The sequence below is a fragment of the Desmodus rotundus genome, chromosome 10 (genome assembly GCF_022682495.2).
Source record: "Desmodus rotundus isolate HL8 chromosome 10, HLdesRot8A.1, whole genome shotgun sequence".
Classification (NCBI taxonomy): Eukaryota; Metazoa; Chordata; class Mammalia; order Chiroptera; family Phyllostomidae; genus Desmodus; species Desmodus rotundus.
Genome location: NC_071396.1, coordinates 18161343 through 18177160, shown reverse-complemented (window position 1 = coordinate 18177160; position 15818 = coordinate 18161343). Strand labels below are relative to the sequence as shown.

Genomic DNA, 15818 nt, shown 5'->3' with positions numbered 1-15818 from the left:
GTACCTATTACAATTTTAGGCAAGCAGAAAATAAAATGGGTAAACAGAAAATAAAATAGACCATTTCCTCAAGGAATTTGTTGACTAGTGGAGGAGACTACAGCTGGAGAATGAGGTAAAAATTCTGACCAGGTGCAATGGAAGACAAGGAGACATTCACATGGCCCTGATTCGGGACGCCCCAGTGGCTCCCGACAACCTCTGTGTTGACTTAAACAGTTATTCTTCTTGGTGACGCAATTAGAGTATTAAGACGGTGAAGTGGATGCTGTTGAGTGGTGTAATTACAGTATCATCCTGGTGTTCTCACTTGTCACCATACAGATGGGCTAAAATCTGTCCCGAGTGTCCAGTGACCCAAATCGAGAATCGGCCCTCATCAGTGGATGTGCTCGGCTGTTTCAAAGGCTGGGGAAGAAGTTGCAGCTCTGCATGTCGGCCACTGGTCTTAGTGATGCCTTGTTTCAGTCTCAGCCGAATGAGTCTTTTTGATTTCTGGGGAAATAGATTTTTAGTTGACAATAGCTCTTTTATGAAAGTCATGAGATGAGAATCATAAAAAATGAAACTGAACTTTTTTTCTTTGGGTGAGTTCCCCTGAAATTCTGGGCCGAAACAGTACAGATAATAACCTGGTGAGACAGTCAGCCCTTGAGCTCTGACGCTGGTGGGCGTGAGCAGGAGTACCAACAGCACTAATCAGTGGAATTCAGAAAGAATGCATGAGCGTGAGCTGTATCACAAGGGCAGACTCTTCTCTCTCTTCCCCTGGCAGAGCACTCACCCCCTTTGATGTCATCAGTGCCTTTATCTTTCATTTCTCCTCCTCTTGATATTTCAGTATAGAATACGCTCCTCTTGGCTCTTGGGCTCTTGGAGGATATATTGCTTTATTGATTTTTATCACTGATAGCAGTTGAAAGTTGACTGCTTTCTGTGTAAAGATTATGTGAACCACACTTAAAGGTGTGACTGAGGAACACACTCCCACGTTTCACGTTTTGTCACTTTCCAGATATCGAAATCACACATCAGCATGTCGCTCCCCAAAGGCAGACGACTTTCTATCAATACTCTCCGATTGCTTTCCAGGCGGCCCTGAGTGCTACGGACATGGCCTTGGCCCTCAACCGGTACCTCTGCACAGCTGTGCTGCCCCTGCTGAGGAGGTGCGCCCCGCTCTTCGCCGGCACCGAGCACCACGCTTCCCTCATCGACTCGCTGCTCCACACCGTGTACAGGCTGTCGAAGGGCTGCTCGCTGACCAGGGCCCAGCGGGACTCCATAGAAGTTTGCTTGCTGTCCATCTGCGGGTGAGTGGGTGCCAACTGTCCCCCAAGCCTCCTCCTGTTTAAGGAAGAGAATTTATTTGCTCAGCAGCTCTTGACAAATTGGTAGGAATTTTGGGAACAATTTCTGTACCAGAGTTAATTTCCTTTAGGAAGTCCTGTGTACTAAGGCATGAGTCAAGTTCAGGAGTGCCTCTCTGGGCCTTGGATGCGGAGCTGGACCCGCCGTGCTAGAAGTTGGCAGGCGAGGTGCTGTGAGGGGTCCCTGGCCACTTCCACATCAGATATTGAATAGATTCTCCCCTTTCAGCTGTATGAAGGTTTTAACTCCTCTTCCAGGATGGAAGAGTAAAAGAGGTCCTGTTAAATACGAATAACGATACAGTGAATGTGAAGGCTTTACTTCTCTGTGGCAGTGATGAAGGACGGCCATTTCCCCCAGCCTGAGAAACCACTTTCTGTAGGTAGAAGTCTTCAGATGCCCTCTGGTGGAAACCAGAAACACATCTCCTCCCTCTGAAGTTCTGACAGTGAAAGGGACACTTTCGGGGGTCCCTAGCGAAGCTGGGGCTCCTTTCTGATCGGGCAGGAGCCATGGGAGGGGAGGCTTGTCACCTGGCACCATGTGGTGAAGGGAAGGTGTTTGCTCACAGTGGAGTGTGGGGTGTGGAAGCCAATGGGACTGAGTTTGCTGAGAGATTAGGAGATAAGTTCTCTCACTTCTCTGACCCTAAGATTCTGTAAAGTGGAATCAAAATACGTTATCTCAGATTTTCTCTACGTAAAGAATGGGGTGAAGCCTTCAGGGTTGCCGGACATGGTGTGTACACCTTGTGTTAGTCATCTTCCCCTTCATGCTCTGCTTCCAGTCCAGGTACTGGAGACCCTTTCACCCCCGGGAGTGAGGGAAGGCGCATTTGCCAGGTTGCTGGAGACTGTGGGCTCCGGGCTATGCGTTAAGAGGGGAGGGAGCAGAAGAGACGCATCTCCTGTAGCAAATAAGGATGGGCCTTCAGATCTGGGGGCGGAGATGAGGGGCCAGTGGAACCGCTGATAGAATCATGTGTCTGTTGTTTAATCTTTCGGTTGGGGGCACTGAAATTAACATTCTCTGAAGAGAGGGGTACATGCAGTTCTTGGTATGTTTAATTTAGTCTACTGAATTGTCTACCTAGATTAGACACGTCAACTTCATTATTAAAATCAGCTTTGTCCCCCCAGCCAACTGAGACCTTCCATGATGCAGCACTTACTGAGAAGATTAGTGTTTGACGTTCCGTTGTTAAATGAACATGCAAAGATGCCTCTTAAGGTAAGGGCAGGACACATTCATAGTTATTTGATTACATAGTTATTTGGGTCTTCTGACTTTGTTTCCTGTTACAACCTGTACATCTCTTAGATATATCATGTTCGATGTTAGATGTTGGGGAATTTCTTCCAGTTGTTGAAATGGGCATGTAAGTATAGATATGTGTATATCAACCTAAAATAAACAAGCAATAACAGACCATACAAATCCTAAGACTGATTTTCTGTAAGTTGGTCACAATGGAAATCAGTGGGAACAAATGCGCCACAAGAAAAACAAGAGCCAAGAAATCCTCAGACTGGGAACCATGGTAACAAGCCTGGCCTCGACTACTAGCGACCTCAAGGGATGAAGAGCAGGCTTTAGCGGCAGTGTTGTCTGAGTTGGCAATCCAATACCAGTTTCCAAATCCCATCCGACAAGGCTCAAAGATAACTTTCTGTACATGCAGCTCCAATTGCCATGGGGGAGAAGTCGCTGACATTCTCTCTGCTCTGCTCTGTCACTCTGCTCACGAACGGCCACGTCGCACGCTGTCCTGCTGACCTGGGGCTATTTCCTGTCCTCTGACGGCCCGGTCCAGGCTCGGGATTCAGATGCCAGATGCAGACTGATAGCATGGTCTGTGCGTGGAGGTCATGGCCGTGTCTGGGCATTTTACAGGTGGCCGCACGGCACGGCACTGCTGTCTAGTAAGCGCCTTCTTCCTCACGGACACCAGCAACATGCTGTGAGGAGAGTTTTGAGACACAAATGTGCCCATTTTTTGAGCTGCTGTTATGCTAAGCATGCCTCAGTATTTAGCAAAAATAACATCTATGAAAATTGCTTTTGGTTTAATAAATTTAGATAGATGGATAAATTATATAAAGTTAATCATATCCTTGCTGAAATCCCATTTTAATCATTTTTTTTCATCCAGGGTAACCCTTGTCCTGCAAAATTTTCTTGGTATAAATGAGCTGGAAGATCTCTGAAAAAAAGATACAGTATCACTTTATGCAATAAAACTCTTTTTTAAATATTTTCTTTTATTTTATTATTTAATTTAAAAAAATCTTTATTCAATTACAATTGGCTGCATTTTCTCCCCATCCCTCCACCCCACCCGAGCAAGTACCACCTCCCTCCCCCACCTCTGCCCTCATATTATATCTATTTCCAAGTCAGTCTAAGCAAATCAGATTTCAGTGTTTTATCATTTGAGAGCCCTAAATTTGGGTGTTTTGTAACTGAGAGAGAAACCAAACTAAAAGAAATATTTTTACTGTAAGTGATGTAGTTAGCTTTTATAACAGTAATCCTTCCTTATTAACTCATTTCCCTCCTTAGAGAGAGGAGAATCCAAAACCTTGTAGTTAATTCATAAACATCATTTTATTAGCTTGGCAACTAGTTGTGAATATTAGTTTATAGATCAAGAATACGTTATCCAAAGAACTACCAAATAATTGAAAGATTCTTTACTTATCTTTGAATTTCCAGTTCAGTTCTGAACAAATAAAATGTTTATAGGAAAACGTAGACACTCAGTAAGATCACAAATTGTATCTATAACCACCAAAGTAATGTACTTAGATAAAGTACTATTGAAGTGGGCAGTTTTGGGGGTTTACCGAGAGATATCAAATCATAAATTATGGCGATTAGGGTTGGCAGAGAAGAAGTTCAAGTGTCCAGGGGTGTAGCTCCTTTAGAAGGAACATGTTAGGTCCTGTGTCCCGGGCACGCTTGTGCTCCAGGTCACCCTGGCATCAACCCCTTGTCATGCTCTTGGAGTCAGGATAACAGCTCATAAAACTGTGAGTGAGTGAGAGCCACTGAAAACAGACTCCTGAAGAATGTGCAAGGTAAGGTATTGTAAAATGGGGTGTTCGATCTCCAGACTGTGGTCCGCGCTAAGCTTCAAAGAGATGTGAAATACTCGGTAAGAACTTTCTCCCAAAGAATCCATGTGGATGGAGCGGTTTCGTTCAGTTGGTCTTACTATGCGGTGGTAGAACGCTGCGTGGGAAGAAATGGAAAAGTATAAAAGGCGTCTTTAGCTCATTGCTTTTATAATTGTTTTCCCACGTAGCTGCTGACAAATCATTATGAAAGGTGCTGGAAATACTACTGTCTGCCTGGAGGGTGGGGGAACTTCGGAGCTGCCTCAGAAGAAGAACTTCATTTATCAAGAAAATTGTTCTGGGGAATTTTTGATGCCCTGTCTCAAAAGGTAATTTAATATTTCATGGGTTTATTTTTATGCTAAAGTAATTGAAGCCATAGTTCTTGATATGACTTATCAAAACTCACATCATTTTATTTTTTACATGTCTTTTTCTTTTCTGAACTTATAGCAAATGTTGAGAATGCAGTTCATATTGACTTTTTTCTTTTTTTAAATTATTTTATTTTATTTTATTGTTGTTGAAGTACAGTTGCAGTTTGCCTTTCCAACTTCTAAACTTTTTATTATTTTTGATGTTGTTGTTCAAGTACACTTGTCTTCATTTCCCCCCACCACATGTTGACTTTTCATAACTGCTGTGGTAACATGTTTCTTGTGATTATAATGCCTTCTGAGTTTAAGATGGCTAAGCATTTTAGAGAATTATGCACATGGGTTGATACATTTCTGATGTATTTGGACTTATTTGTTCTCAAACTCCCCCTAGTCACCTCCCCAATCTTATAAAGCCTGAAGAAATCATATCAAATATGAAAATATAGTATATAAAGTCCCCCAAGGATACTGTTTCAGGGGTCCACTGACTTGCCTGCTTTGCTGCTGTGGAGAAGGAAGCCCCCCCACCCAGAGCCGCTCTCCATGCGGCCGGCCCTTGCAGAGCCCGCGTTTGCACCAGAGAGCCTGGCACTTCCAGCAGCTACATGGCCGCACGGCAGACAGGACGAGATGCCACGCTGCCTGCGATTGTGCTGAGCTTGTTGGTCACGGGCCTGTGGACTTCCCTGACAGATGTTACTGGGCAACCAGAGCCCTGTGACCCGAGTTCACTTCCGGACAGGGGACAGTTCCTCTGGGACTTCATTTGGCAGTGACTTCATGATACTTTTTCTTGCTGAATTGTCTTTGGTAAACAGTCCTTTTAAAATAATATGTAGAAGGTATTTTTAGGAGATTTCACATTAATTTAAAATCAAATGGCTAAAGTGAGATAACTTTTAGATGATTACCATTTTTGACTAAAAAAATCTCTAAATACAAATTTAATGATGTGATTAATACACAAATACCTCTTCCCAGAAATTCTGAGTATGCATATTTGCTGTCGCACTTCTTTCCTGGTGCAGGGTTTTTTTTATGCCTTCATAATGCAGCACAGATCAGTAAAGCCTCTTACCCCGGGAACGTTTTTCTGCAGGTGTTTTCTGCCAGGCCTTTGCGATGTGAGGCGGCAATAAATAACCTGTTACTAAGAAATACAGTCCCCATTGACGGAAATTATGTTTATGTTGTACAGACATGTCACACACTTACTTTGTTACACACTTAGAATATTTGAGGCTACGTCACCTCAAATATTGAAGAATGAATGTTTAGAGAAGCAAAAGTTTGTTTCTTAGGTTGCAGCTGCAGTGTGTAGCCATCGGCTTCTGTTATGTTTGTGGGATTTCAGGCTGAGTGTTCCATTTTCAAGAGGCCAAATCTGCTAGCAAGTTCAGTTACCTGGGTGGGGGAGTTGCAGGAGGGATTCACATTTTTTCCTGCAACATTTTATCCATTGCAGAGATTGTGTTGGCAACTTTGGCTAAACAGTGACATACTTTTGTTTGTTGGCCCTCCATTTCTTCCCAGAAATATGAACAAGAACTTTTCAAACTGGCCCTGCCTTGCCTGAGTGCTGTGGCCGGAGCTTTGCCTCCAGACTACATGGAGTCCAATTACGTCAGCATGATGGAAAAACAGTCCTCCATGGATGCCGAAGGCAACTTCAACCCACAACCTGTGGAAACCTCAAAGTATGGACTCTTTCTGTTGCAGCAGCTTTTTACTGTAAATGATGAATGAAGTGTGAAATTGACTAAGGTACTAAAGTGAGCATTCCCTCATCCGTGCCCCCTTTGAACTGGTGTCCTTTACTAGGGGCCCCCTTCCTTGATGAAATGGCAGCAACGATGGTGCTTATCCGAGTGTCAGAAGTAGGTGAGATGGACCTTGTCGGGCACCCTTAGTGACATCAGAGTTCTCTGTGAACAACACGTGGGAAGTCTGGAGTAAGGAGAATCAAGTGCATCACATTGGTTGTATTGTTAGCTGAAAATTTGCCCAAAGTATTCATTAAAATTTCAGCCAACTTCCCTGTTGCATCTCTGACCCGGGTACTCTGGGTGCAATGCGGTCCCTTCTCCACAGCAAGGCTTAGAGCTGCCTATGAAGCTCAGCGTGCAAAGCCCAGTCTGAAGGCGATGGGAATATCAGATGAGAATGTCCATGGGAAAGTTAGTGCACGATTAGAATGCAGTGTGACAACCTTCACTGCCTATAAAATGTTACTTAATGTGATGCAACATCTTCCGTGTACTCAGCTGCATAAATTGTCCAACAAATAGGATGTTTGGGCACCTCAGGTGTTTGGAGTTCAGCACTTTTGTTGTTGCTGTTACTGTCTTTAAGTAGGACCATGGTTTCCTGTTGGCAAGGAAGCTGCCTCTTCAGGCCCCATTCATCTCAGCAATGCTGGGGTCACTCAGCAAGATGAGTAACCACAGGGCCATCCCTCGATAGTCCCTCTCCACGGTGTTGGAGTTGGCTTCGGAGCTTGAAGGTCAGGGCAGCCTACCGGCTGGTTTAGCCCCCACACCCAGATCCCTTCAAACTTAGTGGTATTTTTATTAGCTTGGCAATGTCCTCACTTTGCATGTTTGGTATTTGAGGACAGTCCTGTGAGGAAGGACCCTACCCCAGTGCTGGGCTTATGTGACTAATCCTTTGTATTTCTTCCAAAGTAAGTAAACCAAAACCACACATTCATATTCCCACATGGGTAAGTTTGTGGTTTGCTAACATACAGTATAATCCAGGATTTTAAAATAACATCAGAACAATGTCATAGTTTGATTAATGAAGTCTAATTAGTAAGTGTTGGGCATGTGTATTAATTTACCTAGACTTCCTCTTTGGGGGCTTCTATAATAGAAGGTTTAAACAGTAATCTCAGTAAGTTCTTTGTTTCTGTGATTTTTCTATGTCACTTCTTACATGTATATCCTGTAGTTCAATTACTGACTGATAACACTGCTGGAGAAGAACAGTAAACCATCTCATTCCAGTACATTTCAGTTAGAATTCTAGTCTCGAGGTTAATTGCATTAAAATGCTATATAGTAATTTTTCATTGATAGATATATTTGATATTTGGAAATCTTAAAATTACCATTGGATTTGGTCATCAATCGCATACACTCAGCTCCTGTTCAGGAGATTAAATATTTACTTAAACATAAAAGGAATCAAGAATAAATGTTATAAATTGCTGTTCCCTAGAGTCTTTATTAGTGACAATTAGAATGGTATGTTTTGAGCATTAATAATTAAAATCATTACTACATCACTAGTGGTATGAAATTAGGTTAAAATTTTAGTATACTTAAATAATGTAACAGGTCAGATTTCAGCCATTTTTTACTCATGTAGTGTTGTTGTGGGAGAGATTTCAGTCAAAAAAGAAAAGTAATTTCAAAAACTGGATGTGGGGGACAAGCGTGTCCTGACACTTGTTGCATCTCGCTGTATCTCGATTGTCCTCATCTTTGAATACATTTTAGTTATTTTTATTTATACTGTGTATAATTTTATTTTATATAACTCATGTTAAGACATTATAAAGTATGAATTAGCATATGATAAGCAGATGGAACCTTATCTCCTTGACTTATCTTATATTATTCCTGTCGTGTGGAAAAGTAATATCTTGTTAAAACCATTTTTTAAACAGCTATGCATTGAATGGGATTTAAGCAATCAGAAGCTGTGAGTAAATTGTTAATGGGAGTTCCTGTAATCCTGTGAGAACCCAGCCTTTTCTCTCTGTTTCTCTCACAGTATCACAATTCCCGAGAAGCTGGAATACTTCATTAACAAATATGCCGAGCACTCCCATGACAGATGGTCCATGGACAAGGTAACGCCAGGGCCACCCGAGTCAGCCCCGAGTGTGCCGGTGCCCACCCCCGGTGGTTCTGACCGGACAGTTTTCTCTGTTGAAGTGAGAGCTTGGTTTAGATGAGGGAAGCACATCTAACCGTGACTTGCTAATGTAGTATTTTGGTAGCTCTGCCTCTGATACACATAGGAACAGAAATATTCATAAAAATCACAGTTTTAAATTAAAAAAAATCTATTACATCATATATATAATGCATTGTTTGTGGGAATAAAGAGTAACATCATCAGGAGCTTCAGGAAAAAGTAGTGACTGTGGGTCCACTTTTAAAGAACTTTTTAAAAAACCTTTTAAAGAACCTTTAGCTTTATGTGTCATTTTATATTAGATGAAATATTGAAAATTATTAATCGGAATTTAGTGATTGTTTATACATTTAACTCTCTTGCTGTACTTCTTATTACCAAGTTGACACACAGTTCAGTAAGAATAGATTACTTGGCACGGTGACATGTTTCTTCGTGTTGCAAAGCCAGCCTAAGTGAGATGACCAAGCAGGTGAGATCTGGGGCATTATGAGGGTTTTGAAGGAAATGCTGTGCCGAGAGGCCACATTTAAGTTGGGCGTTGTTACACTTGAGAGGTGATGGTGTGTCAGGGAAGCCGAGCTGAGGGCGTGCACAGTCTGAAATGAGGGTGTAGTGATGGGGAGAAGTGAAAATCCAGTAGCGAAGGTGCCGGAGGATGTTTGTTACCCAGCAACTCAGTGGTGCCCCCTGCACCCAGATCCTGCCCTGGCCCCGGCCACCCGGTCCTCCTCCCTCTGACAGACCCTTCTGTTTTATAAGCATGTGGCTCTTTCCTGAGTAATTTAACCGATTTGCTAGGTAAGGCGGTAAGAGCTAGGTGTCTGTTTTATACAGTCTTCTAGGCAGCGAGCTGGTGGAGCGGGACTGGAGACAAGTTGACAGAAGGCAGTGATTGCTGGGCTGTGCCCACCAGTCCCCCACATTCCGCAGGCAGACATGATATTGCAGAGACAAAATCACGGGGAAGACACGTGTTGAGGGGTGTTGGATAGAGCAGTGGGCAAAACGAGTAGTAGTATTCAGGACACTTCCAAACGAAACACCACTCCTATTGCCTCTTTCACACACACGTGCCACAGGTGGGGTCCCACCCAGGACAGGTCGGGGAGAGGATGCCGGCTGGGGCTTCCCCTCCCTGGCTCAGGCCCGGCCTGTCTGTTTAAGGAAGTCTGGGTGCTTCTACACTCTGGATAAAAAGACTTGTTCAGGTGATTGATTACTTAGACTGATGTTGGCCAGGAAATTTTTATATTAACTTAATGCTGGATAAAATTCAAACCTTAGTCTTTATCTGGGTTCATTTCAGATTTATTTTATCAAACACACACTCAAACATGTGCACACCTATACTCTCTGAGATTAATACATACAAAACTATTTTGATGTTTGTTTTGTTTTTTTTTTAGTTGGCCAATGGATGGATTTATGGGGAAACATATTCAGACTCATCTAAAGTTCAACCGTTAATGAAACCATATAAACTATTATCTGAAAAGGTGAGGGTTTTTAAGGTTATATAGTTATAATTTTTTTCAAAATGTTTTTCTTCATTATGTAATTTCTTATTAAAATCTCTTTTTTGTACTATTTTTAATTTTTGTTCAAAGTTCCCTTTTTATCTTCTGTCTTTTTGTCTCTATTCCTATCGTCTGTCAGTATTTAATTGGTTATTTTCTTCTCTACTTAATATTTTTCTGTTCTTTTTCAATTTTTATTTCTCTCCTGTACTTTTAAGGATTGTAAAAAATATTATTTTTAAGAGTTTCTTGATGAGGGACAATGAAGTAATATTTTAATATTATTATTATAAGTTTTCATATACTTTACTTTTTTGGGAGAAGTCCGTATCTTGTGAAATGAAGTAAAAGGATTTTCGAGCGTGGTGCTTGTGCAGGGAAATTTTTCTTTCTTTACTCTGATGTTACAAGAGCCTTCGCTCACATGCCATTGAATCTGCACTTTTCACCGAGCGGGTTTCTCCTTCCAGTTCCCGTCTGCCATGCCAGGAGCTGGGCCATGGAAGGACGCTAACCTCCAGGCCGTAATAAGCAGGGGTCCCTGTTAGCGGCATCAGATGAGCTAGGGCTCGGCTCACACTCAGCTTTTCAGAGTTTTTACTATTATTTTTTATTTTTGAATGAACCGTGTCAGTCAATTTTTTTGAAAAAGTGAAGGTAGTCTGTTTCAGAGCAAAACATTAAATATGGGTATGGCACAAATAGCAAAATCTTTTTTTTTCAAAGTTTTTTATTTAAAAATCATAAGCATGTAATTCTGTAATATAACAATATCACACTCAAGCACACCGTATGACATTTTAGGTGAAGTATTCAAATTAAAACTATAAAAAAACACCCGTATTATTATCCTGCCAACTATACACAGCAGGCATTACTTCTGCCAGACCCTGTATTTTTTATTTCCATCTGGATTCCTAGTATTGTCCACCCCTTTTTTTCTCTTCCTTTTTGCCTCCAGGAAAAAGAAATTTATCGCTGGCCCATCAAAGAATCCTTAAAGACGATGCTGGCATGGGGCTGGAGGATCGAGCGCACGCGGGAGGGGGACAGCATGGCGCTCTACAGCCGGACGCGGCGCATCTCGCAGACCAGCCAGGTGAGGGCCTGGGAAGATGCACTGTTTCCAGGGTGGTAAACTCACTTTAATCTTTTCTTTAATTATTGGGCTTCTTAACAAACATTGAGAAAATTCTGAAGATTAACATTACGTTTACAGGGGGAAAACCATGTTTGTTTCTTTTTTAAAAACTCTCAGTGAGGTCTTGGGGAAGTCTGGGTGATTCGTAGGCCGGGCTTTTCCTGGCTGGGCTGTGAGGAGGGACCCGAGGTCTTGACGGCTCCCCGATGAAGGCTGTCACGTGTGTCCATGTCTCCTCCTGTGTCCTCCTCCTCCTCCCGCTTTCTCCTCCTGGCCAGAAGAACTGAAGGCTGGCTCTCAGGGAGCAGTGAGTGGTCAGGCAGCAGAGTGAAGATGTGTGGGCGACCTTTCGAAGGTGGGGAAGACAGGGAGGGAGGACCTTTTTCCATAAAACCTCTGGAAAGGAACTGGAACAGCCCGCCGGCACCTTGGCTTTAGTCCATAGAGACCTGTGCCGAATGTCTAACATCCAGGAAATCTGTTGTGGCCTCCTCCAGTGACAATGGAAAATTAGCACAGATGCGGGATGGACACCAGACAGAGGTGGTAATGAACAGCTGGAAAGTAAGGTGTAGAACACAGGAGAAAATTTAAGCTGGGTCAGTTGGTTTCTGGTTTATTGAGAAATGGTTGGTAAGTTGGACATCTACAGTAGATATGGACGTGGACACTAGAGAGAATACCGCATGTTCTACAGTAGATATGGACACTAGGAAGAGTACCGCATGTTCTACAGTAGATATGGACGTGGACACTAGAGAGAGTACCGCATGTTCTACAGTAGATATAGACGTGGACACTAGGAAGAGTATCACATGTTCTACAGTAGATATGGACGTGGACACTAGGAAGAGTATCACATGTTCTACAGGAGATATGGACGTGGACACTAGGAAGAGTACCACATGTTCTACTTTTAAAAGCAATAAGTTGGTTATATTTTATCTTAACATTTATGTAGCCTATAAAGATACATAAATATTGACTTCTTTAATTACTTTAAGTCAGTTTGATTGAGTTATTTGATTATTTTGTTAATCTGAGGAAGATTAAGTTCATTGCAGCCCATTAGAGTTTGTAAGAAACTCATGAATACAATGATGCTTTGATTAAGGAAATGTTTTAGAATCCTAGAATCAGTGCGCAAGTTGTTGAGTCCTGGTTATTAGTGTTGGGGTGGGCATCCCCTAAGAGGTTGGGAATCATCGTGCAGTCATGAAAAACAATTGTCAGACATCCCAGTACAATTGAATTTGCTAGGTATGTTTGTGAAATCAGTTTGCGTAGATTCTTGCCAGTTTTATCTGAGGAAACGTGTGTGTGGAGAGTTGTTTGCCTTGTATTTCTGCAGTGTCTCTTGGGTCTCTCTCCACAGGGTGTTTCATGAGATTCCACTTTTCCCATCAACTGTCTAGGTTTCTGTAGACGCTGCCCATGGGTACAGCCCCCGGGCCATTGACATGAGCAACGTCACGCTGTCCAGAGACCTGCATGTAAGTACTGGCGACTCTTCAAAGTATTCTGCAAATTCCATGCTTAAAAAGCCTACTGTAACGCCTTCCTGCACTTGTTCTGCAGCGTGAATTGTTTGCATGTTGCCATTATATACTGGACCTGTGGAATTTATAGATTATGTATCCCAACTTTTTCATGCTATAAAAGTTACTACAACATTTTCTAGGATGTTTCTTCCAGCTAACACATTTTCTTTGAGGATAACATCCATTAAATTAAAGCTCTTTAATATTTTCATATCATTAAATGTCTGGCGTGGGAAGGGGGTAAGTTAGTCCCTAATGATGCCCTGCTCAGGGAAAGCTTTCTTCATGCTCCTTAAAGAGTATGAATTTTTAGTTGTTTGTCCACGGACGCTGATGGCATTGTGCTTGCTTCAGCAGGTTTGTTCTTATTATTTTACATTTTATTTTAAAATCATAGATTGCATTCAGTATTATTTTGCATTAGTTTCAGGTGTACAGCACAGTGGTTAGACAATCACATACTTTACAAAACGGCCTCCCAGTATTTCCAGTACCCACTTGGCACCGTACACAGTTACTGCAGTATTATAGACGAGGCATACGAAAAGATGGTCAGTGTCGCTAATCATCAGGGAAATGTGAGTTAAAACCACAGTGATATATCACCTCACATCTGTCAGAATGGCTGGTGTTGACCAGTAAATCCACAAACAACAAGGCTGGCGAGGATGTGGAGAGAAGGGCACCCTTCTGCACGGTGGGTGGGAATGCAGACTGGTGCAGCCACTATGGAAAACAGTATGGAGACACTTAAAAAAATTAACAATCTTCCTTATGCTCCGCTGTGGTTTTATCTCCTGTGTCACTGAGGAATGGCCGTGAAATGGTTGATTTGAGTGAAAGACAAAATTTGTGTCCATGGAACATAAGTTAACAGGCCAAGAGGACGATCAAATGATTGTATTGGAGTTGTTAGTACTATCGAGAGAAATAGTATTACTGAGAAAGAAATCTACGTATTGCTAAATTCATTGCTCCCAATGAATGTATTAAAAGGACACAGTGAACTTGAAAATCAAAAGTGAAAAGGATCATAGAAGTTACTTTTTTAAAACCCAAAGGTCCACAGAAAGGTTCATGTGGCTCATCCAGGGTCTCACCTAGTCTGGGACAGATGGTGCTCCAGGCAAGCAGTTTTTAACCGGTGTACCGTGAGAATGTTTAAAACATGCAGTACTTGACTTCGAAGTCAGGGGCACGGACCTCTTTTCCCTCAGATTGTCAAATAAGGCAATGACAACAGCCAACACAACAGTAGTGGTCTGTTGTGAATGAATTAAAATTATTCCTATTTTTAGTCAGATAGGCAAAAAATGTATCTTCTGGTATGCCACAGAATTTTAGTAATTAGTTTATGTGTGCCCACATGAAAAAGGCTGGAAGTCACTGATATTCTCTGCTGTCAGGGTTTTATAGGCTTAGAGGATCTTTGAAAGCTTTGGAAATTAAAATGACTTGTAAATGTGGTTTTTTTGGTTGAAGTCTATGGCTGATTTGCAGTTTCATTATTCAGTTAATAAAGCACATTCCAGTAAACACAAACAACGAGGACCATCCCCTTCCCGTCGCTGTGCGGCCTCCTGGTCGCTCACGGGCATTTCTGTTCTCTGGTTGTGCGTTACCCTGACACACTGTGGTGCATTAATATAAAGCATGTTTTCACACTATGTGTTGGGAAACAAAGCTACCTTCTGACTTACTAAAGTGTAACTTAATTGCTAAATAATCTGTTCGTTTAAGGCCATGGCAGAAATGATGGCTGAAAACTACCACAATATATGGGCAAAGAAAAAGAAAACGGAGCTGGAGTCCAAAGGTAATATTTTCTAAAAGTACGTAAGACTCGTTTTTCTCCTCTCTCTGTGGGGTGGGAATGAAGCGTGTCCCCCGAAGCGTGCCTTCCAACTGCACGGGTCCAGCGGGGCGGGCTCGGCGTCCATTCACAGTCCACACACTCTGTGTGGTTGGAGTGGGAGCGCCCGGCCTGTCCCAGACTGTGTGTGTGCTGACACGCTGGGCTCTGGCTCTCACAGACACCTGTGGGCTCAGGGTGTGACCGCCTCCTCGAAGGCTCGTGCATAGTCCTTCTTGGGTCGTTAAGGGCACTGGAGAGGGAAGGGGCCTGAGTAATGGGCGGACCCGGAAGTTCTGGGGCGTGGTCCTGTTATACAGGCCACTGCATTGCATTTCAGATTATTTCCCGTTGCTGTTGTGTGTTCTCGTCTGGACATTCTCTTAGGAGGGGGAAACCACCCCCTGCTGGTGCCTTATGACACGCTGACAGCCAAGGAGAAAGCCAAGGACAGGGAGAAAGCTCAGGACATCCTCAAGTTTCTGCAGATCAACGGGTACGCCGTGTCCAGGTAAGAGCACACCTGCTGCAGCGTCTCATTCTTCCTGTGAGACTGAGTATTAAACAGCCCATAGATTCAGTGAGGCCGGAAATGATCGCTGTCCAAAGGGGTGTCCAGCCTTTCGGGTCTCTGGGCCACACTGGGAAGTCCCTGGGAAGAAGAAGAGTTGTCTTGGGCCACATGTTCAATACATTGGGACAGGTAATCACAAAAACAATCTCGTAGTGTTTTAAGTAAATTTATGATTTTGTGTTGGGCTGCATTCACAGCCATCCTGAGCCGCACGCGGGCTGTGGGCTGCAGGTTGGACACCCCTAGTAGGGCTGCTCTTTAGTGAGCTGAGACACACACGTCGGAAACACCGGTGCCCTCAGCTGTTTGCCACGGATCCTGAGAGCAGGTTGAAGTGCTGCCCACATTAAATCCCCATCCACCATCCAGGCAAAATCCAGGCAACGACGACGC

The 15818-nt window shown here is 43.0% G+C and overlaps 1 protein-coding gene across 7 annotated transcripts in view; it reads left to right on the top strand.

The window, feature by feature from the left end:
- The window catches only part of RYR2 (ryanodine receptor 2), a 522347-nt gene that overhangs the window by 375652 nt on the left and 130877 nt on the right, over window positions 1–15818 (top strand). For all 7 annotated transcript variants that reach the window (XM_071219601.1, XM_071219596.1, XM_071219600.1 and 4 more), the window contains exons 50-59: window positions 1093–1313; window positions 2511–2601; window positions 4679–4819; window positions 6404–6567; window positions 8651–8729; window positions 10207–10296; window positions 11279–11416; window positions 12874–12951; window positions 14740–14815; window positions 15239–15362. In XM_071219601.1, the coding sequence (XP_071075702.1) occupies window positions 1093–1313; window positions 2511–2601; window positions 4679–4819; window positions 6404–6567; window positions 8651–8729; window positions 10207–10296; window positions 11279–11416; window positions 12874–12951; window positions 14740–14815; window positions 15239–15362 (1202 nt within the window). The remainder of the gene's footprint in view (window positions 1–1092; window positions 1314–2510; window positions 2602–4678; window positions 4820–6403; window positions 6568–8650; window positions 8730–10206; window positions 10297–11278; window positions 11417–12873; window positions 12952–14739; window positions 14816–15238; window positions 15363–15818) is intronic.